General features: G+C 47.7%; 8 protein-coding genes across 8 annotated transcripts, besides 3 other annotated features; 6 read left to right on the top strand and 2 right to left on the bottom strand.

Annotated features, from left to right (window-relative positions):
• Window positions 1–25: 25 nt before the first annotated feature.
• Window positions 26–260: a repeat region.
• A 6-nt stretch (window positions 261–266) lies between these two features.
• Window positions 267–309: a microsatellite.
• Window position 310: 1 nt separating this feature from the next.
• Window positions 311–345: a repeat region.
• Window positions 346–929: 584 nt separating this feature from the next.
• Window positions 930–3,252, top strand: FPSE_11006 (uncharacterized protein; the record flags this gene model as incomplete). The annotated part of the gene is made up of 3 exons (XM_009264123.1): window positions 930–1,125; window positions 1,205–2,872; window positions 3,104–3,252. 3 exons carry the CDS (start codon window positions 930–932, stop codon window positions 3,250–3,252), a joined length of 2,013 nt encoding a protein of 670 aa, XP_009262398.1.
• A 2,839-nt stretch (window positions 3,253–6,091) lies between these two features.
• On the top strand, window positions 6,092–7,711 carry FPSE_11005 (uncharacterized protein; the record flags this gene model as incomplete). The annotated part of the gene is made up of 4 exons (XM_009264122.1): window positions 6,092–6,127; window positions 6,498–7,223; window positions 7,453–7,480; window positions 7,614–7,711. 4 exons carry the CDS (start codon window positions 6,092–6,094, stop codon window positions 7,709–7,711), a joined length of 888 nt encoding a protein of 295 aa, XP_009262397.1.
• An 897-nt stretch (window positions 7,712–8,608) lies between these two features.
• On the bottom strand, window positions 8,609–8,992 carry FPSE_11004 (uncharacterized protein; the record flags this gene model as incomplete). Its single annotated transcript, XM_009264121.1, has 1 exon — window positions 8,609–8,992. One exon carries the CDS (start codon window positions 8,990–8,992, stop codon window positions 8,609–8,611), a length of 384 nt encoding a protein of 127 aa, XP_009262396.1.
• A 2,180-nt stretch (window positions 8,993–11,172) lies between these two features.
• FPSE_11003 (uncharacterized protein) lies at window positions 11,173–12,257 on the top strand (the record flags this gene model as incomplete). Its single annotated transcript, XM_009264120.1, has 5 exons — window positions 11,173–11,390; window positions 11,443–11,532; window positions 11,585–11,811; window positions 11,865–12,049; window positions 12,105–12,257. 5 exons carry the CDS (start codon window positions 11,173–11,175, stop codon window positions 12,255–12,257), a joined length of 873 nt encoding a protein of 290 aa, XP_009262395.1.
• Window positions 12,258–13,123: 866 nt separating this feature from the next.
• FPSE_11002 (uncharacterized protein) lies at window positions 13,124–14,728 on the bottom strand (the record flags this gene model as incomplete). The annotated part of the gene is made up of 1 exon (XM_009264119.1): window positions 13,124–14,728. The coding sequence occupies one exon, from the start codon at window positions 14,726–14,728 to the stop codon at window positions 13,124–13,126; it is 1,605 nt and encodes a 534-aa protein (XP_009262394.1).
• Window positions 14,729–15,686: 958 nt separating this feature from the next.
• FPSE_11001 (uncharacterized protein) lies at window positions 15,687–19,624 on the top strand (the record flags this gene model as incomplete). Its single annotated transcript, XM_009264118.1, has 3 exons — window positions 15,687–18,676; window positions 18,731–19,048; window positions 19,099–19,624. The coding sequence occupies 3 exons, from the start codon at window positions 15,687–15,689 to the stop codon at window positions 19,622–19,624; spliced, it is 3,834 nt and encodes a 1,277-aa protein (XP_009262393.1).
• A 2,056-nt stretch (window positions 19,625–21,680) lies between these two features.
• Window positions 21,681–23,729, top strand: FPSE_11000 (uncharacterized protein; the record flags this gene model as incomplete). The annotated part of the gene is made up of 3 exons (XM_009264117.1): window positions 21,681–21,777; window positions 22,071–22,809; window positions 22,862–23,729. 3 exons carry the CDS (start codon window positions 21,681–21,683, stop codon window positions 23,727–23,729), a joined length of 1,704 nt encoding a protein of 567 aa, XP_009262392.1.
• A 550-nt stretch (window positions 23,730–24,279) lies between these two features.
• On the top strand, window positions 24,280–26,059 carry FPSE_10999 (uncharacterized protein; the record flags this gene model as incomplete). Its single annotated transcript, XM_009264116.1, has 3 exons — window positions 24,280–24,542; window positions 24,604–24,925; window positions 24,980–26,059. The coding sequence occupies 3 exons, from the start codon at window positions 24,280–24,282 to the stop codon at window positions 26,057–26,059; spliced, it is 1,665 nt and encodes a 554-aa protein (XP_009262391.1).
• Window positions 26,060–26,301: the final 242 nt, after the last annotated feature.

Here is a 26,301-nt window from a genome sequence, read left to right on the forward strand (position 1 = left end):
GCTAAAGTAAAAGCTTATTTATACCTAATATTAAGTTAATTATATAATAAGTTATATACTAATACTAAGTGATATTAAATAATGCTATATAATAATTAGTAATTTAATAGTAGATTTAACTATAGATAAGCTATTTTATATTTACTTATATATTATTTAAAAATATAATTATAAATAGCTTTATTAAGCCTTTTTTATTAATAAAATATATAACTTTTATATATTAATTTAATATAAAATATCTTATAAAAAATTAAAAAGACTTAAAAAGTAAAAATAGATAATAAATAATAAAAAAAAGATAAAAATCTTAAATAATATATAATAATTAAAAAAATACTAAAAGACTTTTAATAAGGCTTAAAAAGGTATATATAAATACCTTTTTATTTAGCTAGCCTAAAAGGTAATATTAGCTAATAAGTACCTTAGGTATCCTTAAGGACCTATTAGGCTAGGTAATTAGGCTACTTTAGCTATAGGCCTCTATAATTAGCCCTTAATTACATACATATTCTCCCTATCTTTCCCCGCTTACAGTGTAGGTAGCGTCAGATCTTGGCACCGTTGTTCAGTGGCTTGTGCCTGCCGTGACCTTGTACCCTCTATCGGCCACAGCGTCAGAGGCGGCCTGAGCGGAGGCAGCATCTATCAGCCAATAGGAATAACCAAAAAACGACGGTCTCCTTCCGATGGACTGTCTGTCAATCAATCTCCACTTCACTTCACCTCGCCTCGCACATCATCATCAGCTGAGGAACGGAGCCCTCTTTATCAGCCTCTGTCTTGAGTCCCTCTTCCTACAGTTTAACTATACCGCTTTGGTAATACGGATACATTGCCTGCCCCTCGGTCCCGTCCGCCGAACCGTGCCTGCTTCCCGACCGTGGTCCAATGTCACTCAGTGTAAGCTGCTAGACTGGGTCGTGATGGCTTCGCTTCCATCCTACCAAGACGCAGTGTCCGCAGACTGGGTCCGTCTTGTGACTCCCTACATCTCGCCAAATGACTTTGCCGCCCTGTGCCGTGTAAATCGTCACTTCTGGGAGATTTTTGCCCCACGAATATGGGGACGTCTTCTGGGCACCAGCTCAGACAGACTTGCAGGCCGTGATTCAGAACATGGTAAGCCCGTGCGAGCCGAGCAGTGCGACAAGTCAACGTAGTCTTCTTTTCTCGATCAATTTCTCACTGATTTTACCAGATCTAGACTGGCTGGTCGGTACAGTCTTGGGCCAGCTGGGCCAGACACGATCCGAAACAGCAAGTCTTGTTCGAGTCTTGGACACTCGCTTCATCAGGGGCACTTGCTCTCTCACCATGGCCAACCAACTCAATGCCAGCCTGAAAAACGCTATTAGATACTTGCCTAACCTGAACTGCGTTCTTATTGATGGCCATGAGGATCTCGACCCTTCCGAGTTCTTATCTGAAGCTGGCCGGCAAGTTCAGTTACTGAGTATGGCGGACTGCCCTCTGTCACTATCCACAAAATCCATCTCCTCTCTTCAGGGATTGGTGTATCTCGACCTCTCTCGCATATCAGGCTCTATTCGGCCCCTTCTCCAGAGCGGAACTCTGCCGGAGCTCCGCATACTCAAACTTCAAGGCAAAGAGGTTGACGATGCGGCGGTCGAGAATCTGGCCAATTGCTTTGGCACTCGTCTTTGGAGCTTGGATCTAGAAGACAACAAACTAACAGATGCAGCGTTGTATCATCTAGGGACGCGTTGCATGTGTCCGGCCGATTTACGGTCGGATGCTCGCCTTGATGTTGAGGGCAAGCTGGAATTCGGAAGCACATCCCCTATTTTTGGGACATCAATACGTATCATCGAGTCTGATTGGAGTGGCTCCTTCAGTCACCCAAATCGACACCTGGCTGACGCGCCATCATATGATGTTCATGATACGTTACCTCAAGAACATTTGCTCAAGAGACTCGATGGAAGAGATCGCATCAAGTGTGATTCGGCAAACGCCGTCTGCCGGGGCCTCCAAGGCGAGGACCCCTATCTCCCACCATCTAGCTTTCAGGGTTCTCAGGGGCTGACGCATCTGAACTTGTCTGGTAACCAGATATCGTCCCTTGGGGCTGTGCAGCTGTTGACACATTGCCGCGGGCATCTACAGAGCTTCAGCTGTGATTCTATGCTACTAATTCCCTCTTCCAAGGCAGTCGCCGCGGCATGGCCGAAAATGGTAAAACTGCACGGGTTTTGTGCTGCATGGACCCTGCGACCCTTGTTCTCATCCAACCTCAGGGTGGTAAGATTGCATCACTCGATCGTCACAAGAATCCCTACTCTGGAGATTGACGAGCTGTCAACTCTGGCTCGTCTGTACGTGTGTGAGAACTCAATCCTCCCTCGTGTCAAAGACGCTTTCCCCGAAGCTTTCATCCCCGACATGAACCCACGTATAGAATCCTTAACCCTTACCTGTATTCCGCGGCGCTCAAGTGGCCCGCTGATAGATTGCTTGATACATTTATTGCAACTACTGGCCGCCCAAGAGCGTACAATTTTCGACATCTCTTCGCGGCGGGGACCCGTCGTCTTGGCCGGTCTCCGGCACTTTCGGCTCGAGTTCGAGCCAGACCCCCACGAACAGGATTCGTACCTTAAGGAGGATATAGATGCTCAGCAACTACTGAATTCGGGAGAAGCAGGGTTCAGCTTCTTCGAGGATGAGGCTAAGCAAGAACGCCCGTCAATTGTTTTGCCCGCAAACTCAATTTACAACTTATTGCCAAAAGATTCTTCCTCTTCTCTAAACGACTTAGATCAACCTGAAGGAAGCCACCTGGACATTGACATATGGATGGACGGGAAGTCAACCAGCATCCGAGTTTGGATAGGTCCCAGGGATGGTAAGAACCCTGTGCTTCGTCATTACAGAAACTTGGCCGTGCATCACAAAGTGCACGATCATATTGGCCCTGCTTCCCCTGCTCAGGTACAAGCGGGCGTGCCCTCGACGGAATTAGTCTTTCACACAGCGTGGTGTATGGCGATCATGCCCCATGAGATCAAAGAGCCTTCAGGGGTTGAGCTGGAAGGGATGAGAGACGTGCTAACTGAGCTAAAACGCTTTCGTTTAGAGGGGAGGGCAGAATACCTTGAGTTGCAAAAGAGGTTTGGCAGCAGGACAGTGCCCCCTGGCCCACCACACGGGTTTTGGTTAGGGAAACTTGAAGTTTCGACCCAGCAAGTGGCGTCGCGGAGAAAGAAACAAAGCTATTGGCGATAGACTGGCAGGAGATGTGCCGTAGTCACTGCCGTGGTCACTCGTTTCAAATCGGAGAGCTTGGGCTTGCTACGGTGAATTGGGACTTGACAGGCGGAAAATGCCCGTGAGCCTGATGCACTCTTTCGACTTCAAGTTTCAACAGGCCCACTACAATCACCTCAACGGTCTTGGCGGTTCGCGATGAGCTTTGCCAGATATAGACAGAATGGTGGTGTTCTGAACATGGACATGACACTATGAATCAAACAGCGGGTCCTTGACTAAAGCTCAACGGGGAAACTCTCGGGTATACAATACGGCACATGCCGTTGAACACTGAGTTATATGTAACCCTGGTGGCCTATACATGCCGTCGAGGCTTGAACGCTTTGATGTTATTGAAGTTGTTCTCTTAGGTTGACTAACGTGCCAGTACCGGGCGTGTCTGTGCAACATCCTCTCAGCGACCTCCAACTAGCTTGGGTCGATATTGATGTTCGCTTGCTAGCCGAGTTATGGAGACCAAGACATTGACGATGGAGAACGAGAGAATCTTGGTTGTGGCCAATTGACGATGCGGTACTCTCTATACAGGGCAGGACAGAAGTCCCACTCTCTATCTGGCCCTGCACTAAGCTGGTCGTTGAGTCTGGAACCTGAGCTGAACTGGTTCGCCTATTTACACTTGGACCCTTTTGCATGTTTGGCTCCGGCTCTGGCTCTGACAGTATCAAGTCATTTTGATGCGTGACATTGTCTTGTCTTGGAATGGGTTACATGGACGTTGATAGAGTTCGTGGCACCTCTAGTTTGGGACGGCACATGCTGACGACTATGCTAAAAAGCGGTAAGGAATGGTTACTAAAAGGACGTTGGATGTTTATCAACAACGACTTTGGACTGTAACTAACCGGTTGTCAGTTTAGATCCAAACTCTCCCGCGGACTACGGTTTACTAATTCAACATCCCGACCTTTTGACACCGTTGAAGGTATTCGTACCCGAGATGTTGAAGCCAGGGGGTTGTATTACGAGATAACATACACATCATGATTCGTGCCTCTCTCCCTTGAAGCTAGCGTTCAGCGACCCGAGCCGTTTTGTTAGCCTAGGACCCAGCTTCCCGAAGGCCAATGGACCCTACCTAAAAAGGCAACAAAACCGAACCAAATTGGACTTTGGCCCTTTTCAGGCGCTTGGTGAATTCTCATTCGCCGATAAGGTTCTTGGCCTGGATTTGTTGATCATTCTAGGTTACAAAACTATGATGGTGGTCTAGTTTGGAGGATGGTCAAAAGGAAGGAGTATCTTGTTGGAAACACTCACGATCTGGTCTCTTCCCGTGTCCCACGAATCCGGATACCGCACGACATTGCATGACGCAAGGATTAGACTGGACTAAGCGAGAACAGATTCACATTCGCAATTAGAGAAGGGTCAAATCAAGCATAAAGGGCGTGTCGGGTTGTCATGCCAAATATGCAGCCCTCTTGACAATTAACCCATAGCTAACGAATGGGACAAAATGCCGCTTCCTTCTGGTTGCTGTCTCGACACCGGCAACACATACACATCATTCACGTCACAGTCAAATGTTAAATTTGTTGACGTTGCACAGCAACAGCTCTGCCTGACCCCCTCAGAGATGCAATGACTGGTCCCAGGAGGCTGGGTTGGGCTCAGCCACTCCCGTTCCTTGCCTTGCATGGCGTTTTTTAGTGATCCAGGCTCTCGGGTTTCTGCTATTATCGGGGGTCACGAACCAACAACGTCTGTCAGTGTTGGCTTGATGAACCGGTCTCCGAGTAAGGATGACGGTTATCGCCACACTACGTGCCGTGAATTGGTGTACATCGAGATGCTCAAAGATCTAGGCTTGTCTATTCTTGATTTCTTTGCTTTTTTCTGATGTATCCTTGTCCGTCGTCCATGTACCATCGGAGGACTAGAACCACCACAGTCAAAACAAGGAAACAATGCCTATAATAGGCCGAGAATAATGTCTGCTTTGACAGCGCTTTGAACAATTCCGTGGAGTGTCGCGATAAAAATTGGACAGCATCGATCCGTAGAGCCGGAATAGTCTGGATGATAGAAAGGGTCTATTGAATTGCCTGCATGAATACCCTGGCTTGGTGGAAGGGTTGCGATGGGAGTTGACGCCATGCCTGCCAGTCATTTATCTCACATTATAAACGAATTTACTCTGTACTAGACTGTATATTATTGAATTGGACTAGCTTTTTTTGTTGATGCTAACTGGAATTGTAGAAAGTAGCAGCTCTAGTGATGGATGTTACAAAGTTCTCTTTCAGCTGGGTGGAGCCATGACTCGAAACGTGAGCATCAGTATAGCGCACGGGCTCCTCTGGAGAATGGCAATGGAGTATGGATGTTTCAGTGCATGACTTGTGTTGTTTGACTGACTAGATGGATAGGTATAGGGTAGGCTGGCGAACTGTTTTGCCTATGGTGTTCCTTTCTGTATACGTAGCTATGAATTTATGAAGGATAGCAATTATATTGATGAAAATAAGCATTCTATACATGATGAGCTGCTATAGGTTCCCTTTTGTTTGGTTGCGAGCTCTGATTCGTATATCGGTCTGTGGTTGAAAGTCTTGGTTCACTCTGTTGTTAACATCAATGCGAAGAACTTAATGTTTATTTTGAGTACATTATAGCAACACTACCTACCTTATAATATTTCTGACAGACCGAATATCAGACTCTGTATTCATGTAAAAATCGTCAGAACAGGCAAGATTTATCTGTGGTTTTGTACTAAATATTGACAAACGACCTTGGCAAACTTGACAGCGCAAAAGACATGTCAGCACTAAACAACTCCATCGACAAAATGTCCATTTTCGAACAAGACGACAAGACTTGTAGGGTAAGCGCGTAGGCTGACTGTGTTCACTTGTGTGAAATACCCATTCCAACATGCAACTCGCAGGTCTCTTATAGGCTATTGCTGACGCGTGTGTTGGCTCGACCAACCGCCCCAGCAATCAGCCTGTTGAGCTTCGGTTTTCCCGAACAACCGGTAATCAGCGTGCGATTTGAGGGCTTCACGATAAGATATGGGTTGGCCAAGAGCTGACAACACGTCGTTGATAATGATGGCGATTACCAGACTAGAATCTTACGTATGAATGAGACTTATAGATACATGTGGATTCCCTTCGTCTATTAACTGGAGAATACCTGCAAGAAAACCACCGTTAAGGAACTCGATATCGCTTGGAACTGTGAACATGCAGTCTCTTGTCAAAGTGGCCGAGGATATACTGCTGCAACTCTGCTGCGAGGTATGGACTTTCGACGATGAATATAACCAGTCGTATCCAGCGAGCCAAGATACAGCAAAAAATACTGGGAAACAGAAAATATCTCGCACACTTCGCGAGACACCTCGCAGCGACTCCAGGGTGACGGCTCCCAACATGAACAACTCTCTCCTTCGCCTCCCAGCAGAAATCCAAATCATGATCCTGCAACACCTCACATTCGGCCAAGTTGAGGCCCTCCGACGAACATGTCGGTCTCTACGATACAATTTGAGCAAACCCGTTATACGTTTTATCTTCCCGAGTATAAAATATGAGCTGCTGTCAACGTGCTACCGGTGTCTTGCATACGATCCAGAGAGAGATACTCTTATCAAAGCAGATGAATCAGACGCGCGATACCCGCTGGCCAACGAGTGCATCGACTGTGTCGCTTCGAGGGGAGGATTCTCTATAGGACGCACGTATACGCTTGCATCGCGTTCGACGGTCTGTGTGTGTCGATACTGTGGATTTCCTGTGACTTCGGATGCTGCGTGGAAGGAGTACGAGTTTCATCGGAAGTGTTATAGACGGTATCGTATGATACTACTGTACTACTTTCTGTCCGGTTTTGCGCAGGGAACGATAACGATTGCTGCGTCGGCTCTGTGTTGGAGATACTATAAGGGGAGAGCCATGATTATCGCGCCTACGATTGTAAGTAAACGAATCCGACCAGAAGGGAAGATGTACTGATGGCTTTAGATCAACTTTCTGATGAGTTGCTGGGTATTCAGTCTCAACATGGTACGGGGTATTGAGTTAAGGACGTATCACTGGTCGCTACTCCTCGAAATGAGTATCTTAGGACTCTGGATACCTCCTCTGAACGATGTAATCAGGATAATGACGCAAAGGGACCAAGGAGTGAAGACATCAGATATAGCGACGGTGTTCTTTATTGGCACAAACATGTAAGTCACTGAACCGCCATGGAATAGGAGTACAGCCACTGACCAAGGCAGAATCTTTCGATCCCTCAATATCTTCGGAAACACGTTTTTAACATTTGAGTATCAACTCTGGCGTCGCTTTCAACCGCAACAGTCGACGTTTCGTCGTATGCTCAACAAAGCGGCTACTTTTGCGATATTCTGGACGTACCCGCCGAGTATCGAACAGAAGTTTCCGGGGAGATGGTTTAGGAGAAGGTCACCGCCTCCATCACGACCAATATGTGGATGAATCAGAGAAAGAGACAGATTGAGTGTGGATCTTATGGATGCAGGATAACCCTAGTCTGGGGTAGGATAATACAACACGGACAAGGGGAGTTGAAATCTGGGGTCATTTCGGAAACATGGAGGTGTCTATTGATCACTGACCAAGCGTCCTCGAATAACAGGATACTCAGCTGAGCTCTGAATTAGACTTGACGTTGCCTGCCACATGCTCGGTACATGACACGATGAGACTTTTCAGGTCTGGGGTAAAGCTTGATCATGCAGGTCATACAAGTAACGTAGATCAGCTTCATCTTCAGCTCAACAAATTCAGCCACGGGCCTGCAGGAGATTGATGTCCGTACTAGATACAATACCAACAACTCTGACTGGTCTTCAGTATGGCTAGACTGAGTTGAAATACCCATTTCACCGTTGCAACCGACACTCGGACCCTTTGTATCGAAAATTGATGTTTTCAAGACACGCTCGTGAAGCATTATTATCAATTCTCACAAACTCCGCTATGATTAGATACTTGGTACAAGTCGTACTTAATTAGAAACCTTCTTTGCCTCCGTTTCAGTATGATTGCTCGCAACCCTCGGAACTGGTCACCTGTCTCAGCGACGTCGGCTTCCCCCTGTCCAAAAGTACCCTGTAATGACTGCGAGGCAGTGTTACCGCTGCCCCTTACACTGATCTTCCTGTTGTCGCTGCCACCTGAAGACTTGGAAACACGCTGTTAATATTTGTTGTGGTGCGTCGTGTCTTTCTTTGAAGGCGTGCCGCCGAGGTTGCTGGCGACGCGGGTATCTTTAAGCTCCTGTTCATTTCCACCATGATCAGTATTGGATCAGCCAGTACCAAAGAGCCCACCTAGGAAGGCGTACCTGACTTGGAGGGACTGCTCTCCTTGGCCGTCATCTCGATCGAGGTGCGGACGTTGGAACCTCCGGCGCCAACGCCACCCCCTACTCCGCCGCTGGGAAGCTTCTCGAGAGGCGCTGTGGTCTTTTCCTTGCTCCTAGAGTTCTCGGTGTGGCTCAGTTCATGACCACCCGTGATGGCGTTTCCTCCAATGCCTGCACCACTAAGACCTTCTGCCTTTTTGGCCTCGGCGCGGTTTCTGCGGTCTTGCTCAGGAGTGGTATCGGGCTTGGATCTACCCATGTAGAACACTCCTGCTCCTAGGGCAGCTACACCAGCTGTGATGGGGACAGCGAGAGAGCCTTGTTGGCCGGCGCCGAATACTTGCTTCATGTTTGATGATTTGGTAGGTTTGGTTGGGGTCAATTGGGCAGGATACAGAGTCGTGATGAGGTCAATTGGACAGTTGTTGTTTACAAGATTGAATTCTTTGAGTTCTAATGTTTTCTATGTCTCAGATAATAACTCGATTGTGACGTCGTTGATATTGTCATGACGGATTGGGTACTCATGATGACAGCATAGATTAGACGTGTAAGTGACAGCTATAGTAAGAGTAGAGCTTCAGGGACCGGAATAAGCCAAGACCCGACATTATTGTATTGCCAGTCTACAGCCTCCAAGGCAAATAGGTCAAGCCATTCAATTTTATAACCGCGACGAAGCAATTGAAATACGATTGAGTCGAGTTTGTGGGTCGAATAGTTGTCGATGACGGCTTGAGTTGGTGGTGACAGACTTGCAGTGTAGGGTTACACTCAGCTTGTCTCTAACCAATCACGAATGACCCCGGATATTATATTAACCCGTGACCCCAGATCAACTCAGCTCAGACCCTGGACTCTCAATCTTCAAGTACCGATCACAGACGCTTTTTAGTGCAGGTCTAAAAGGCGGAGCCGCGATTTGGCGTCAACTAGAAGAACTCGGAACCGCAGTCACAGCATTCGATTCCAACGAATTGCTTCCCCTCATTCGACAGGGGACAAGGGTTGATTGGTTTGGGGGAGGAAGGGGGAAACAGAATCTGGGGCAACGGAATTGACCTTGATGGAAAAGGGCTTTTGTTGGAGAACATGATCATTGACACAGACAGTAGACAGATGAATTGCTGTTCAGTATATCAACAGTATTTTACAAGACGTTACATTCATCAGGTTGACGAGTCACTTTCTCTAGTGATTATCGAGCAGAGCCATGTTACTGTCGTATCAACAACACATACCAACCAGACCACAACACTCTACAAACTTCAACTGTACAACGTACCTCCTTTGTACATCCAATATCCACTCGTATGACAGCGGATCCGAAGTACATGCTACCAACCACCCCTCACTCAACTCCCACGCGGGACCAATACGATCCCGGGGCCCCGGCGATCTTCAATACGGATACAGACACTTTGGCGCTGTTCCCCAGATTTGGCCTCTGTTTTTCAAGGTCATGTGCTTTCTCTTTGTCTGTGTGTTGCATCTATCTAGCAGTAGCTTTGCTTTCCCCTCACATCTGAGCCCATTCGGCTATCCGGAGAATATAGTCAATTGGCAAAAGACCTTTCCACTTCTTGTACTCATCAAGCAATTGATGAACAAAAAAATCCCCAACGAACTCTTTCAAAATCTTCTTCCCCAGTATAACAAACGGTGAGCCTTGCCTCCCCTGTATTTCTCAACCGGGCGAAGGGATCCTGTGGAGTTGCAAGGGATCTGAACCCCAAAGTCTCCCCCGCAACCTGGCTGCTGCAATCATACAGTAATAATGAATGCAACGGTCTGCATGGCAACGCAACGCAGCACAACCTGGGGTAGTTAGCAAACGTTTCTTTCTTTAGCTATGAGTGGCTAAAGCTTAATAGTCCCGGTGAAATGTATCGAATCAGATACCTGGAGTCAAGGTTAGTATGTACGGCCTAATCTAAGACAAGGAATGCCCTTGGCTTCTCGAGCACTCGCATGCATAGCTCATCCGTCGTGTTATTCTTCGACACTAGTCTCGAGCTCCATGGATCAATACTAGAGAAACCACGTTCTTGACTCTCTCTGCCGGATGACACGGCGCCAAAGTAGACATTTGTTGTTAAACGGACAGACGGCTGATCGTCCCCGCCTTCTGACTAGTACATTTTTACAACACAGCACTCTGATGCATACCTTGACTCTACCGTTCTCCTCCTCTCCTCCTAGTGGTGAAGATCTCCAAGACCTGGGGAAGCTGTTGCATGGCGCCGGATCAAAGGGTGGCGCGCCCCTGGTCTGGGGGAGAAACAGGTCCAGGGTTTGAACCTCCAAGCTTATTCCTACAACGACTATATAGGAGAAGCTATGGCCTGATTGTAATTTGAAAGTCCGTCCCTGTTCCTTGTCTATCTAACCAAGCATTGACTTGTCTTCCCTTCCTCTTCATTCATCCAGAGATACCCCCTAGCATCTGATTTCGCTTTTGATCTTCTCTTCCTCCACGTCCTTCGATCAATAAACAATACATCAACCATCCTGGACGACATCATCACAATGGCTGCTACTACCGAGCACAGTGAGCAGTTGAGCGAGAAGCACGATGGTCTCAACGGCAACTTTGACCCTGAGGCCCAGCGTGGCGAGGCATTGAGCCAGTTCCGAACAGCACAGAGTGTTCAGATGAGCCCTGAGCTATTCGAGAAGCTGTACCTTTCGCCTATGAACAAGGTCAAGGGTGATCTTCGACAGAAGTTTGCCAACCCGACACCAATGTACGAAATCTCTTCTTTTGTTCCTAAGCTATGTTGCTAACAGTGTGTCTAGTGCTCTTGTTGGCTTCTTGCTTGCCTTTACGCCCCTGACTTGCGATCTCATGGGCTGGCGAGGTGCCGGCGGCAGTGGTGCCGCTTCAAAGTATGTTTTGACTGATAAGCCCTCTGATGAATAAATCTAACAACATCTCTAGCGCCGTGTACATGTTTATGGGCGGCCTTCTCATGATTATCGGCGGTGTTCTCGAATGGGTTCTCGGCAACAGTTTCCCAGCTTGTGTCTTTTGCTCCTTCGGTGGTTTCTGGTTTTCTTATGGCGGAACTCTCATCCCAGCCTTTGGTACATATGCTGCATATGCTCCCGCCGATGCCAAATCCTCCGCCGAAGGCCTTGCTACCCAAGGTTTCAATGCTAGTCTTGGTACGTTGCACGCCGATAACTAGAAAAGTCGTTGTACTAAAGGATTATTATAGGCTTCTGGCTCCTGTTCATGGGTGTCTTGTCGTTCATCTTCTTCCTGTGCGCCCTCCGAACTAACGTTGTATTTGTCATGATCTTCTTCAGCTTGACATTCTGCTTCCTGCTCATCACTGCTGCGTTCTGGGCTCTTGCTGAGGACTTCACTGGCAATGCTCTTCTCGCACAGAAGCTTCTCAAGGTAAGACTCTTTCACTGGTCGTCCCAACCCGAGTACATGACTAACTTCAAATCAGGCTGGTGGTGCATTTGGGTTCGTCACATGCATGTCAGGCTGGTACATCCTCATCGCTGTCCTCTTCGCCATCGTCGATTTCCCTATCCAAATCCCCGTCGGCGACCTGTCCACTGTCATCAAGGGACACAGCGAGAAGGCCCGTCGCGCATAGTCTGATGCAGATATGGGATGTATGATGGAATTAATGTGGAAAAGGGGATGAAAGGATGATACAGACACTTGAGCATCTCCTTACCGGCGTTGGTCATGGCGTTGAGTTAGTCAACAATTGGTTATGGGTGGTCTCGGGTCTGATGTTCTACCTACGGGATTGAACTTCACTTAGTTATTAGTTTACTAGTCTGAGGCATCTAAAAGATCCATCGACTGAAAGATATACCACGTTTGTTTTAAAATTCTATGAATTCACCAGCTTCTGTTGTGACGAGCTGCTACTGATGAATCGATGTGCAAGTTCCAAGCATGATGTGAATTCTTCACACAGCTGGACTTAGGATACAACGCACAGTTAGGCGAAATAGGAATACAAGTAAATTAGACTCAATGTTGCTATCAGTAATAGTCTAGTGCTCATTTGAGATAGCCAAGCTGCAATAAATGTAGACTTAGAAATTGGTCGTGGAACAACGTGATAGCTGTAGGTTAAGAGCTCAACCGAATCCCTGAATCACATCCGCATAACTTAAATGTAAAACACCATTTGCCTACAATAAGAAAATCATGACATTCTCTTCGTGAAAAAGAACAAAAAGAAAATCAACGACGCAGGCCTGATTCGAACAGACGCCTCCGAAGAGAATAGATTTCTAGTCTATCGCGTTAGACCACTCCGCCACTGCGCCTTATCGTTGCATGAAAGATGCTCGGTTTTGGGACTCCAAGTACTCCGCGTCCAGGAAACAGTCTTCTCTTCCCGTTGCTTTTTTCCTATTGAATCAATGTAAATTTTCGTATCGTGGTCCTTTATATGTCTCTATATTGTTTATTTATTTTGAGATTCTTATATAACTGTTCAGATCACAGGAACTCTCGGATAGCTTCCCAGAAAGCCTGAGGGTTCTCAGACATGGGTAAGTGACCCGTTTGAGGTACGAGCTTCAGCTCTGCGCCCTTATCTCCAAGAAGCCCCTTGCTCGCAGCCATAGCCTTGGGCAAAGCGCCCTTTGCATCCTCCTCTCCGGCTACGAACAGGCCACGGACCTTGCAGCCACCCATCTTGGGCTTGAGGTCGTAATCCCATAGGGCCGTGTTGCTATATCTGAAACCCTCGACATCGTTAGCAGCCACCATCTCAGTCATCCACTTGACCGTCTCAGCGTTTGTAGAAGGGTGGAACCACCGCTGAACGGTCTGCTCAGCAAGCTTCTTGATTCCATTGCCACCGTCCTCTTCGGCCATAAGAGTGCGGTCCTTCCAGGCTTGTGTGTTTGCATCGCTTGATGTGGGGTTAAAGTCACAGGCGATGAACTGCTCTAGACGCTCGGGGTACTTGATGGCAAAATTGAGAGTGGTAACACCGCCCATGGAAACACCAATAAGAGTATGCAGCTTTGTGATGCGGAAAGCATCGAGCACAGTCTTGAGGTCGTCGGCCACTTGGTCAATAGTGGCAGCAACGGGAGGTTGTGGTACGGCATGTCGGCCGCGGGTATCATATCGTAGGATTCGCAGGTCAGGACGCTCGCGCTTTAGGATTTCCACAAAAGGATCCCACATGTGCAGAGACGTCAAAAGCGAATTGCAGAATGCGACAGTGGGAGCCTTGGGATCTGGGTTACCCTCTAGTCGGAAGGGAATATTGAGAGAGTCTGGAGCGGTGACAAATGAATTGATGGCAGCATTGGGACCAGGCACGGTTGACTGCTTGGAGTCGGGCGAGGTAAATGCAGCTGTCGATGGGAGCTTTGACAGGGAATGCAACTCTCGAGGAGCAGGTCCAAAGACGTAGAAGAGCGAATACGTCCTTCGACCCTTGGAGGCGACATACTTGTCAAAAACCTGAGTGCGCCAAGGGGTATCCATAGATGCCTTGTGTGCCTCCCCGCCTTGGCCGTTCTCCTTTGCATACTCGTGCAGCGCAAAGAAAGTCGTCTTGGACTGCCCCTCAAGATACGAAGTCTTGAAGGTGCGAGAGCGCAACCATCCGGGAATCTTGGCCAACATGGGGATATGCTCTTCAACCAACCACTTTTGATATTCTTCCTCAGCACCCTCAGCGTCCTTGAGTTCAATTGTGACTGCAGTAAGCTGGTGACCTTCAGCTTCGTCGTCACTGAGCTTTTCCAATGGGGTGAACTGATCAGACTCCTTGGTGTGGACCAAGTCCCAGAAATACCGCTTGACGTCGACTTGTCCAATTGTCTCAGCTTCTCGAGGAGATCGGTTTGCGCGGAGAGTGAGGTACGTCTCGGTTTCGAGCAGGGGCATGTCCGTCACGTCGTACGCGGCAAGGTATTCAGGCTCCTGGCCGTCGGTCGCCTTATAACGAAGACCGTTGGTGAAGATCTGAGGGATACGGAGACGGGTTGGGCCGTGCTCGTTGTTATACCACTCATGGAATTGGTCGATAGACAACCCAGGCTTGGGCTGCATTGTGACGTAGAGGGAACCAGGAGGAGACATGATGGCTGATGATGCGGAATTGATAGCTTGAATTGGAGAAAGAAGCTCAATGAATGTTATTTTAATTGTTTTAAAGCGGCCTCATAGCCTCCGGAAGAACGATTTACATGATGGCAAGTGGAGCGAGAATCGGCCGCGAACGCGAAAGTGATCCGGCTCGGCAAATGGAATCGGGAACGTAGAAATGCGGGAGTTGGTGTAAACATTTACCCCGCCACTCACCATAGCTCACCGAAGTTCACCTGAGCGTCACCGAGATCCAAGGGTCCACACCGAGACCAGGTGTGGTGTGGTGGTGTTGGGGAAGGAGCGACCTCAGAAATCCAGGGTCTCGATAACCGGTGCTGGTGGGGGAACTGATACAGTGCATATACTGTAGTAAAGGCACAAAACTGGGCCAAAATTGCTGGACGTCACAGTGCGTGGCTTCGCTCTTACAGTGCTGTTATTGGCAGCTCAAGTGCAGGTGCAGGTGGTAATTACATGCAAAGCAGGCAGGGCGTTTGTGATTCACCTTTACCTCCTCTCTGCCTCTATCCTCTATCTATCTTCTTACTCCGCACCCTCTCCTGCCTCGATGTGAAACGGCCCTTTTCGCAACCGCACATACCCGGTCACCTCACCTCAGCGGCCGGCCTCCCGCATGAAGCCCTCTTGCATTCAACCAACAGTACATAACGAAATATCACTGCCACGAATCTTCGTTCTCGGCTGGCCACAGTAGGAATAGATCGCCAAAATCATCGCTTTCGGGTCGACCTTCAAAACCGAAATGTGTAATACAACGACATAGAGCATGTGAGACCAGAAGCGACATCCAGCCATGTCACTTAAACTAACTGATTTTTAGATCTCTGTCATATAATTTCAATTTTTCAATCATACACAGCCTCTGATCGCCTGCTGAAGGTAGGTATACCAACTTTCTCGAGGCCTTCAGTCTTGCCCTGCCTCTACGATGGAAGTCATCTGCCGAAATGTCCCTCTGGACTTATCAGAGGATAACTTCAAGCGGGAACTTCTTCCCTTCATGAAAGCCCTCAACATCTCGGATTTCTACTGCGAAAAGCCCAGACGTAAAAGTCAAGCATGGATCAAATTCCTCAGCGCCCAAGATGGCAGCGCGTTTCTCGCCCGGCATGGCAAGCAAAGACGTTATGAAAACCACGGGAAAGAGAACATCGACCCAAGCAATCCGCTCAACAACTTCACGGGTAGCCACATATTTCGGTCTGTTCCCAGAGACATGGCGCGTCTTCACATTCTCAAGACTGCCGTATTCGTGGAGCAAAGTACAAAGCATGTGGACAAATATGCTATTGCACACCTCAAACATGAACGCGAAAAGAAGAAACAATCGACTACCGCTTCAAACAACAAGGGTCGCCACGCCCCAGACAAGGCTTTCCAAATTGCTGCCATCAGCTGTGGTGGCAATACCTTCCATGGTCCAAACGAGGTGATCACATTCGTTGACCACCATAAATTGTTATTTCGTCCCGAAGGTGTCACCGGAAAATTCACACCTCAGTGGCTCACGATCCAGGTTGAGCGTGCACATCGGATGGACTTTCATAACGAGACTATCCAGGACCTTATTGCTACCCGCAGCGACATGTCCGTCACTTTAGTCTTGACAGAGCCGCCAAAGATGTATACGTATCGCCCGCCTACGTTCGAGCGATCAATGCAGGAATGGAGCCGAGTTCACGGACTACATGCTTGGGGTTTGCCTACTGAGTGCACGTTGTCTTGTCTCGTCTATCGTATCTATTTCTATGATACCCCTTCATTTGACGAAGTACTGGTATCACTGAAGAACAAGGACATTCTCGCCATCACTAATCACGATCTGCCATCCGTCAGATGGAGTGAAATAGGAGTAGAAAGCAACCACACCATTGGGCGACAAACACTTGTAGAGAAGTCTAAGAATCTTCTCACGTCCGGCAGGGTGCACTTCGCTCTCTTGTTCCAGGTTCAGGCTCTCGTCTGGAACAACTTTATCAACCCAGCTAGCGGCATCAAGCTTCTCGACTTGCTGGAGTGTGTCATAGACGACCACAAAAAGCGTAAAGTAGCAGTCCCTGTGACAACAGACGCTATGAAGAAGCTTTTCCAAACAATTCCGTACCCTTGTCCTGGCACTGAACCCAAAGAGCTAGACGTGGTGAGTATCATGACCAACATCATGGATGCTGAATATGAAGCTCGCAAAGATGACCCTGAAAGAGACCGAATTTATGGAGGCAAGTTGCCACCAAACCAAATATGGGTCTTCAAAGCTCTGGTTACACCTACACGATTGCTTCTCGACGGACCAGAAGCGGAGAGTAAGAACAGAGTACTGCGGAAATATGCCGACTACAATGATTACTTCCTTCGTGTCCTCTTTTGCGAAGAAGATGGCCAGGACTTGAGATTTCATCCCAAAGTGGACAATGAGCCAATCTACTCTCAATTTCGACGCATGATGGATCATGGCATTCAAATCGCGGGACGGAAGTTTGACTTTCTCGGCTTCTCTCATTCATCCCTGCGATCACACTCTGCCTGGTTCTCAGCACCGTTTGTCGACAAAGACCATCAACTCCAGAGCCCGGAAGCCATCTTGCAGGCTCTTGGAGACTTCAGAGACATTCGAGTCCCAGCAAAATGTGCAGCACGTATTGGCCAAGCATTCTCAGAGACACCGTATGCAGTGCCAATTTCCGAAAACAACATTGTCCCACGCTATATCCCAGACGTCAAGTCTGAGGATGGATCTCGCGTTTTCAGTGATGGAGTGGGGACAATCTCCCAGGAAGCACTGGAATCAATCTGGCCCTATCTTTCCATGAACTCTGCGGCGCCGACATGTCTTCAAATTCGATGGGGCGGCTGCAAGGGCATGCTTTCACTGGACACCAGGCTTGAGGGCAAGGTGTTCTGCATTCGACAGGAGTCCATGATGAAATTTAAAAGCGAGGATACTGGGGAGCTCGGCATTTGCGACACTGCATCCAAACCACTGCGACTCGTTCTCAACCGTCAAATGATCAAAATCCTTGAAGACATGGGAACAAGAGATGAATGGTTCTTTGAGCTCCAGAATAACGCACTTGACATCCTCCGCAACGTCACAGCTGACGCAACCAACACGAGCTCCTTTCTTGAACATCATGCAATCGGTATCAACATGGGTCTTCCCAGGCTTGTCAAGCAACTGGAGAAAATGGACATTGACTATCGCCGCGACAAGTTTCTTAAGGCTGCCGTCGAACATGTAGTCCTGCGAGAACTTCGCTTGCTAAAGCACAAGGCTCGAATTCCTGTTGATAACGGAGTGACGCTTTTTGGTATCATGGACGAGACGGGGTTCCTCAAAGAGGGCGAAGTCTATGTCACATACGACAAGACTTATGGTAGAAACAACGGCCGGGGTATCAAGTCTACCTTGACGGACGGTGAGATCATTGTCACTCGCTCACCAGCTCTTCATCCCGGAGATATTCAGCTTGTGAAACAAGTTACTCCACCGCAAGGCCACTCCTTACGAAGTCTTCAGAACTGTATTATTTTCAGCCAGAAGGGGAAGCGTGACTTGCCAAGCATGTTGAGTGGAGGAGACCTTGATGGAGACATTTACAACATCATATGGGATCCGGAAGCAATGCCATCGCGGGTTTTTCGACCGGCAGACTACCCAAGAGTTACCCCTCAGCCCCTGGATCGTCAAGTCGAGCCTAAAGATATTGCCGACTTTTTTATCAACTTCATGCGGACTGATATTCTAGGGGTGATTGCGACTAGGCATGTCATCTTGGCTGATTATAACGATTTGGGATCTATTGACCGTGATTGCATCGCCCTGGCAGAACTGCATTCCACGGCTGTTGACTTTTCCAAGACGGGTATCCCAGTCAACGTCAAAGCCTTGCCCAGAGCCCCGCGCTTTCGTCCCGACTTGTAAGTTAGCCATCCTCTTGAGATGGAACGGAATCGCACTAACATGTAATCAAGTCTTGCAACAGCACCACCTCTGAAATTGTACGACAAGGGACAGTTGGCGCACATTGGAGAAGACGACGAGATGGATAACGCCGATGATATGGCCCGTACCAAAACGAACTACTACCAATCTGAGAAGATTCTTGGTCAACTTTACCGAAACGTCGACGAGAAGAAGATCTGGGACGAGGACATTCATCGCAGTATCAACACTGCTGGACCTTCGGTTTGGGATCAGCTATTGACTATTGTGGAAAACGAAGCCATCAAGTACAAGCTCGACATTGACTGGACACGCCAATCACAAGAAGCTTGGAAGATACGAGGCCTGTAAGTGGTATTGTCTAATACAGCGTTTATCGGATACTAATCTGACACAGGTATGAATCGACCATTGCGGACAAGATGTGGCACTTCTCAGAGAATCCCCGTGCACCGTTGACAGAAGTCGAGGTGTTCTGCGGTTTTATCCTGAACAAGAGAGGTGCCCAGACCCGCCGCCAAGGTGACGCATCTATCAAACTCAAAGAAGAGATAGACCGTACCATGACGTGGATTGTCAAGCAGATTCGGGATCGTGGTGTAGGTGATGGAGCTGAGACCCTTAGCACGGTGACTGAAGCGGACGGAACTACATCCAGGTGGAGAGAAGATGTTGTCGAGCTATGCTGGGCGTGTGTGGCTGTTTCCTGTATCAAAAAGGAGAATGCACCTGAGTTATACCGCGGCAACGGCGAGCTACAGAGCTTCCGTATTGTGGCTGCCAGCTGCCTGGTGAAGGAGCTCAACAACCTTGCTCGGAAAATGGAAACCGCCGCTGGAGGAGGATTTGTTGGTGTTGGACGGGGTGGGCGAAGTGGACGGGGTGGACGGGGTGGAAAGAGCATGACGCTTCCGATACGATGATTTGAGTGCAGATTGTTTTATCTGTAATACTTGGGGGATTCTAAGGGTTTTGTGTCAGCTGATCTCGGTGTTGACGATAATTTGTACAGAAGATGGCATTGGCACACCTCGTTGACAGGTATAGTTGACGATAACTGCACCAATGATTAGGTATTAGTGTACCTTAGTTTAGAACCTTTAATTTGCACTGGTCACAAGTAAATATTTCCGTGTGTACACCTTTCGAAGTTGCCCCTAGAAGGCCTGCTTAGATGGAATTGAGTGTTGCTTGATGGAGATCAAAGACATGGACATGGACACGGGAATGTCCGCTGAAGGTCTCTGTGCTGCTGATGACCTGAAGCAAGTAATTGGCTCTTGACGACGCACCGGTTCTGCGTATGCACCTCATGGTGTGTGTAGGAAGGCCTTGTCTCCTGTCAAGCTCAACACTCCAACCTACAGGTGCAGAATCAACACAAGCTTAACCTTTCAGGTCACTACTGAGAGAACTATTAATACACTAAGGAGTGCACGTTGAGCGCTAGAATGTGAGTCAATATGGACTAAGCCCATCTTCATAGCTAGTCATGCAGGATCGGACTCCATTGACTGTGTCTCTGAAGAACACCGGTTGGACTTTGCTCAAACCAACACCTGGATTGTGAATTCAATAATGCCGGATCCCCGTGCCAAGACCATTGAACAGCAAAAAAACAAAAGTCAATTTCCAAACCGTGTAGATCCATATCCCTCAGCTGTGCCATGGTTCTCCGAAGAAGATCGGAACCGGCTATCAAACAAGGCTCTGTTGGGCAATCTCGGCTGCACCAAGAGACTTAAACATCGGCGTACATGTTAGGGCCAACCAATTGAAGAAAATCCGCGTTCCAGGCATGCGGAAAATGACGATCAGCAGGGACCTCTGGCAGGTCAAGGCTAGTTACACAAGAATGGCGCCGTTGGAAAGCAACGCCTTGACGCCACTGTTGTTGGTTGCGACAATGATGACTATCTCCGACGAGTTGTCTGCATGGAAATGCCTCCGATACGTTGGTAGTTAAATGTTCTCCACTTGGAGCTACTTGACAATGACTCGGCAGTGGTGTTTGTTCCGCAACGACTAGGCTACTGTACACAGGATCGTGGTTTGTCAACATAAGCATAACCCAAGGTTTACAGATGGAGCACGAGGCAATGACGATATTGGAAAACGGTTTCCGTATTTATTTGAATTGAGTCTTTTAATAAACATCTCCACATATGTGGAACGTGCAAGCTAGAACATTGTCTCTAATCACCAACACTGAACCAACAACATCTCGTCAACACTAACCACTTGGCAACAAATATCTACAGAAATGGATCATATATCGACCGTTTTCGGCCAACAACATGTGTATATGCAATGCGGTTTGCACGATATATCGCACTAAATCTTGATCAGCTGGGAAACACTTGCATGAACGATGCGTGGTCCAATCGGTGAGGACGTGAGGCTCTGCAGGCAAACGTTGGAACCAACATAGCCTACAAGTGAGCCTTGTCACACAAACTCAATGGTTGTAGAATCTGCAATCTTGCCCTGGGTGAGATATGGCCCCAGAAAGTAATGTCATCGCTTAATACCTTTGTTCTTTGGAAATGCTATTCGTCATGGGATAGTATAACTAACAAGCTTTCTTCACCTTCTGCTTCTAGTTAATAAACTCCTACTGCCTTGAAACTCATAAAAACCTATGAAACATGAAGATCTTATGTCATAATATCCCATATCAGACAGTTCGGCTGCAGCTTGCTGTGTTGTTCGCTTCAGCGATTACCCAGTTGAGAAACAACGACGCCACCAACTCTCGTTTGTGCAACATGACAAGAGCTCGGCTGCGATATTGAGATCTAGTTTCAACCGTTACGACCTGATACGCGAGACATGCCATTGTTTTGTGGTTGTTTCCAAGATATGCTGGAGCCTAGACTGGTGTCTGTACGTGAAGGCATCACCATACACACCCTCTCCCAAGACCATCTCCAGCAGGCAACAAGCTGCATATGTGATATCTCAAAAAGTTCTTCCATTATGAGGAAAGCTCATAAACGCAAACAACGAGACATCGCAGGCTATGCAGTTATGATTGGATATGTGGTCTATTTTCAGTCCCAGTTCGGCCCAAAAGGTAAGATTGTGGACTCACATATGCTTCGAGTATGGGTTAGATGTGAATATTTGCATTGTGATGAGATGCAGCTTCGTTCACAAATGGCTAGAGTCAATTCTTCAGAACTTGTCATCGCCTCATCGATGGGGGAAGTGGTTGAGGTTGTGTGATGAGGCTTGCAGTCAATAGCGATGAGAGCGTCAACACTTGATGAGCACTTTTGATGAAGGTGTATAAGATGGAGGATATTATCGTTCAAAATGAGAAGTTCATCAGACAAGACAACTCAGCCTACTTTGAATCACTCACAGACTATTACAATTCTGTTGATCAGCTTTCTGATCTCCTACTTTGCCTCACCATGTTTGATCACACTCGAACTTTGAATCACATCTCTTCGTTCTCTCTCAATCTCATACCAACCCTCGTATTCTTCTTGTTAGCTTCTTATGTACTTCCAATTCTCACTCGCCGCCTACTTCGCTATGTTGCATCCCCTACCTCATTCAACGAGAAATCCTCCGGTCATGGCACCCCTTCCATCTCAAACCTCCCTCGTCTCTCAGGTGTAGTTCCATGGTTAGGTCATCTCATGGGCCTTACCATCGACAGCACCCGTTACATCAACAGCCTCATTGCCTCTACGACTGCTCCTATCTTCACCATCAATATCCCCTTTGCACGCATCACAGTCTGTCATCCAAGCATGGATCGAGTTCTCTCACGCCATGTTAATGACACTGGACTTGCCCAAGTACTTGTCTATGTTGGCCCTCGTCTCTTTGGACTCAAGCAAGATACTATCAAGGCTGTGTTTGGATATAACCCTCAGCCCCTGCACAAGCAAAAGTTTGGTCATGCCGAGAACATTGTTTCTCTGAATCAACGTTCGAGCACCAATATCAGGGACCGTGTTGCGAAGATGCCTGAGGTGAATGAACTTCTCATTGGCCGCTGGGTCTTTGAGTTGGCTGTCTCTGCGACAGCGAGTGCAGTATGGGGCGTTGCAAACCCTTGGAGTATGGATCAGGAGTTTTCCAACGAGTTCATGTAAGTCTTTCCCCCCTGACATCCTGCCAATTCCTAATCTGACAACATGAAGGAAACTCAGTGAAACGTTTGATACCCTCGGAAGACCCTTTTCTTGGCTTACAGCAAATTCGGCCTGGAATTCTCGCAAGTTTCTCCTTAAGAGACTTCGTGAGTTCCACCTTCAGCACCGCGAAGCCCGTGTCCAAACCACTGGTCACAGCATCAACGTTGTGGCTTCCAGTGACCCAGACTGGGAGAATAACCCAGACTACTACCACATCGAGATGGTCTCAGCTCTGGGTCTTCTGGCGACAACCAGCACACTGGCAGTCTGGCTTACACGTCACCTCTTGACAGATCCTGAACTTGTCAAGGTTGTTCTCAAGGAAGTCGAACAGGTCAAATATGTTGAAGGAGAGGATGAGGATAAGCCACGATTGGACTTTGCCGATGTTCGTTCCGAATGTCCGTGGCTTATGGCTTCTTGGTACGAGACCCTTCGTCTTCACATGACAGGTGTTGCGAGAATTGCTCGTCATGACTTCATGCTCAACATTCCTGGATCTGAACCCATTGCTGTTCCTCAGGGCGAAATCTTCATGCTTCCCATGTGTGCATCCAACTTGGACGTTGACATCTGGGGTTCTGACGCTGCGGTCTTCAAAGCCTCCCGCTTCATCGATAAGGAAGGTCAAGTTTCTGGCAGCGCCGTCCGCAAAGTCAGAGCCTTTGGAGTCGCGGGTAACATGTGCCCTGGCCGTGTGTTTGGAACGGATATTGTCTTTTCTGTGATTGGGACAATGCTTCGGACTTTTGACATTGAGGCTGCACCTGGTGAGGAGTTTAGAGTTCCTACTCTGCGTGGAGGGTTCAATGTTGGTTTTGAGAGATATGGAGATGATGTGAAAGTCTTGCTCAAGAGGAAGCATACTGCTTAGCTTACTGGATCCAGGCATATTGGGCGAGAAGAGATGGGGATGTATGTACTATCGGATGCGGATGATTTTTGTGGAAATAAAGAAGTATGTTGTAGCAAATCAATCGACATCACGTTCTATCCGTTGCGAATTTCCAAGTATGTCGCTTATGTTGACGCATAGGTAAGTCGGGGTGAAGTTACCACGTCTTATAAGAGTCAAATGCTAAGCATCCGAACCGGGCGCATTTTGTTATTTGGAAAATACCATGCTTATTTTGCCTAAAGTCTCAACCCGTCACCTTGGGTTGCTTACTTCCTGATTAGAGAGTGAGGAGGGTGAACGATGGAACCCGGTAGCAGCCACAACAGAAACCCTCCGATATCTTGTAAGTCGGCGGCTTCAAGGTAAGGAGAATGATTGGAAATCATCTCTTAGTTGAAATGAAATTCTTGTATAAGATGAGCGATTCCATAGATAAAATAAAAGTGCTCCATCGAGAAATAGACACGGTTAATAGTAGAAAGCACTCAAAAGAAAGACACCAATTTACACTATTACTGTTCCAAACATGTCTACTTCAACACCATCCCTCGAAATGTCTGATCAACAAAAGATAGGAAAAGGAGATGAAGAAACCCAAAGCACCCAGGGACAGAAACCAACTTTCAACAAAGATTATCGCTTCTGGATGATCATGGTTACTCTGATCCTCGCCACCATCCTCGCATCTTTAGAGTCAACAGTCGTCATTACCTCTCTTCCAACCATTGTCAACGAGCTAAAGCTTGGGTCTAGTTATATCTGGGTCGCCAATGTATTCTTCCTTACCACGTAAGTCATATACCTCAGTCTAGCCTACTATGCTATATCTAACTCTGTTTCGCTTCTGTAGGGCCTGTGTTCAACCTCTCTTCGCCCAGCTATGTAATATCTGGGGCCGCAAAAAAGTCATGATGTTCATCTTTGCTCTTTATACCCTCGGAAGCGGTATCGCTGGCGGTGCGAATGGAGGCGCCATGCTCATCGCTGGCCGTACAATCCAAGGTATCGGGAGTGGTGGAATCACAATGGCCAACGATGTAATCATCTCTGATCTGGTTCCACTTCGATACAGAGGAAACTATATCGCGATACTTCTGTTGGTCATGACAGTTGGTTTTGCCATTGGACCGTTCCTTGGGGGCATTATTGTCGAGAATACAACTTGGAGATGGGTAAGTTCAAGTCCGCCATGGATGCTGCAGGACCAAACTAACGATTCGGACTAGGTATTTTACCTAAACCTCCCTCTCGGAGGCGTCGCTATCGTCGTGACATACTTCTTCCTCAACCTTCAGTACGACAGAAACCAGTCGACAATGGAAAAGCTGAAGCGCATCGACTACATAGGCAATGCTATCCTGATCGGATCCAGCGTCTCAATCCTCATCGCCCTTACATGGGCAGGTCCAGTTCATCCATGGTCCGATGCAAGAATCCTGGCACCACTGATCCTAGGTATTCTTGGTCTTGTCGGATTCGTCATTTATGAAGGCTCTGGCATTCCATCTGAACCTGTCATGCCCATCCGTCTATTCCCAAGCCGTACATCTTACATCGTCTACGCCAATACCTTTCTAAATCAGCTGTTGATCATGTGGCTCTACTACTTCCTCCCACTCTATTTCCAAGCCGTCAAGATGTCTACACCCTCTCGATCAGGAGTGCAGATGCTCCCCGTTGCTCTCATCGCTATACCCGGAGCTGCACTCTCAGCCTTTATGTTGTCCCGATGGGGCAAGTATAAAGGACTCCATGTGTCTGGCTTCCTGATCATGACTGCGGGTGTCGGGCTCTTTGGACTTCTAGATGAAGCCAGCCCCCCAGTAGCTTGGGTTCTTCTCCAGTTTCTTCCTGCAATTGGGTCTGGATTTCTGCTTAACACGCTGCTCCCTGCCTTTCAGGCATCCACAGAAGAGATTGACCAAGCTGCTGCCACTGGTACTTGGTCGTTTATACGTTCCCTTGGCACGGTTTGGGGTGTCGCAATCGCTGGTACGGTGTTCAATTCGTACACGAAGCAGTACGCGCACATGATTGGCAATGAACTGGCAAGAGAAACACTCCGCTCGGGAGATTCATACCAAAGCGCGACTCGTGCTTTCATCTTGCAATTTGATGAAGCGACCCAAGGCCAGCTGCGCCACGTCTTCATGCTCTCGCTTCGCAAGGTTTATGTTATTTCCGTGGCGTTTGGTGGACTTGCTTTTGTCCTGTCTCTGTTGGAGAAAGAAATCCCACTTCGTGAGGAGTTGGATACTCAGTATGGTCTGGAGGAGAAGGGTACTAATAAGAAAGTAGAAAGCTAATGGAGGTGGGCGATATCACAGTCGTGACAGATTGCTATTTGACCTTGAAGGATGCAGAATCATTTGGTTGAGGGGTTACAGATGGACCTTTTCTCATATATCTTCTATTCTATCATGAATAGCCCACTTTTCCCACCTTTTAATTAGAATTGTATCTTATTTCACTTTATTTACATGTATTAGATTAGTAATCCCAAGACTGATCACCCGCGTCTTGATGATATGTTGCATTCATTCCCGGA

The sequence above is a fragment of the Fusarium pseudograminearum genome, chromosome 1 (genome assembly GCF_000303195.2).
Source record: "Fusarium pseudograminearum CS3096 chromosome 1, whole genome shotgun sequence".
NCBI classification, from domain to species: domain Eukaryota; kingdom Fungi; phylum Ascomycota; class Sordariomycetes; order Hypocreales; family Nectriaceae; genus Fusarium; species Fusarium pseudograminearum.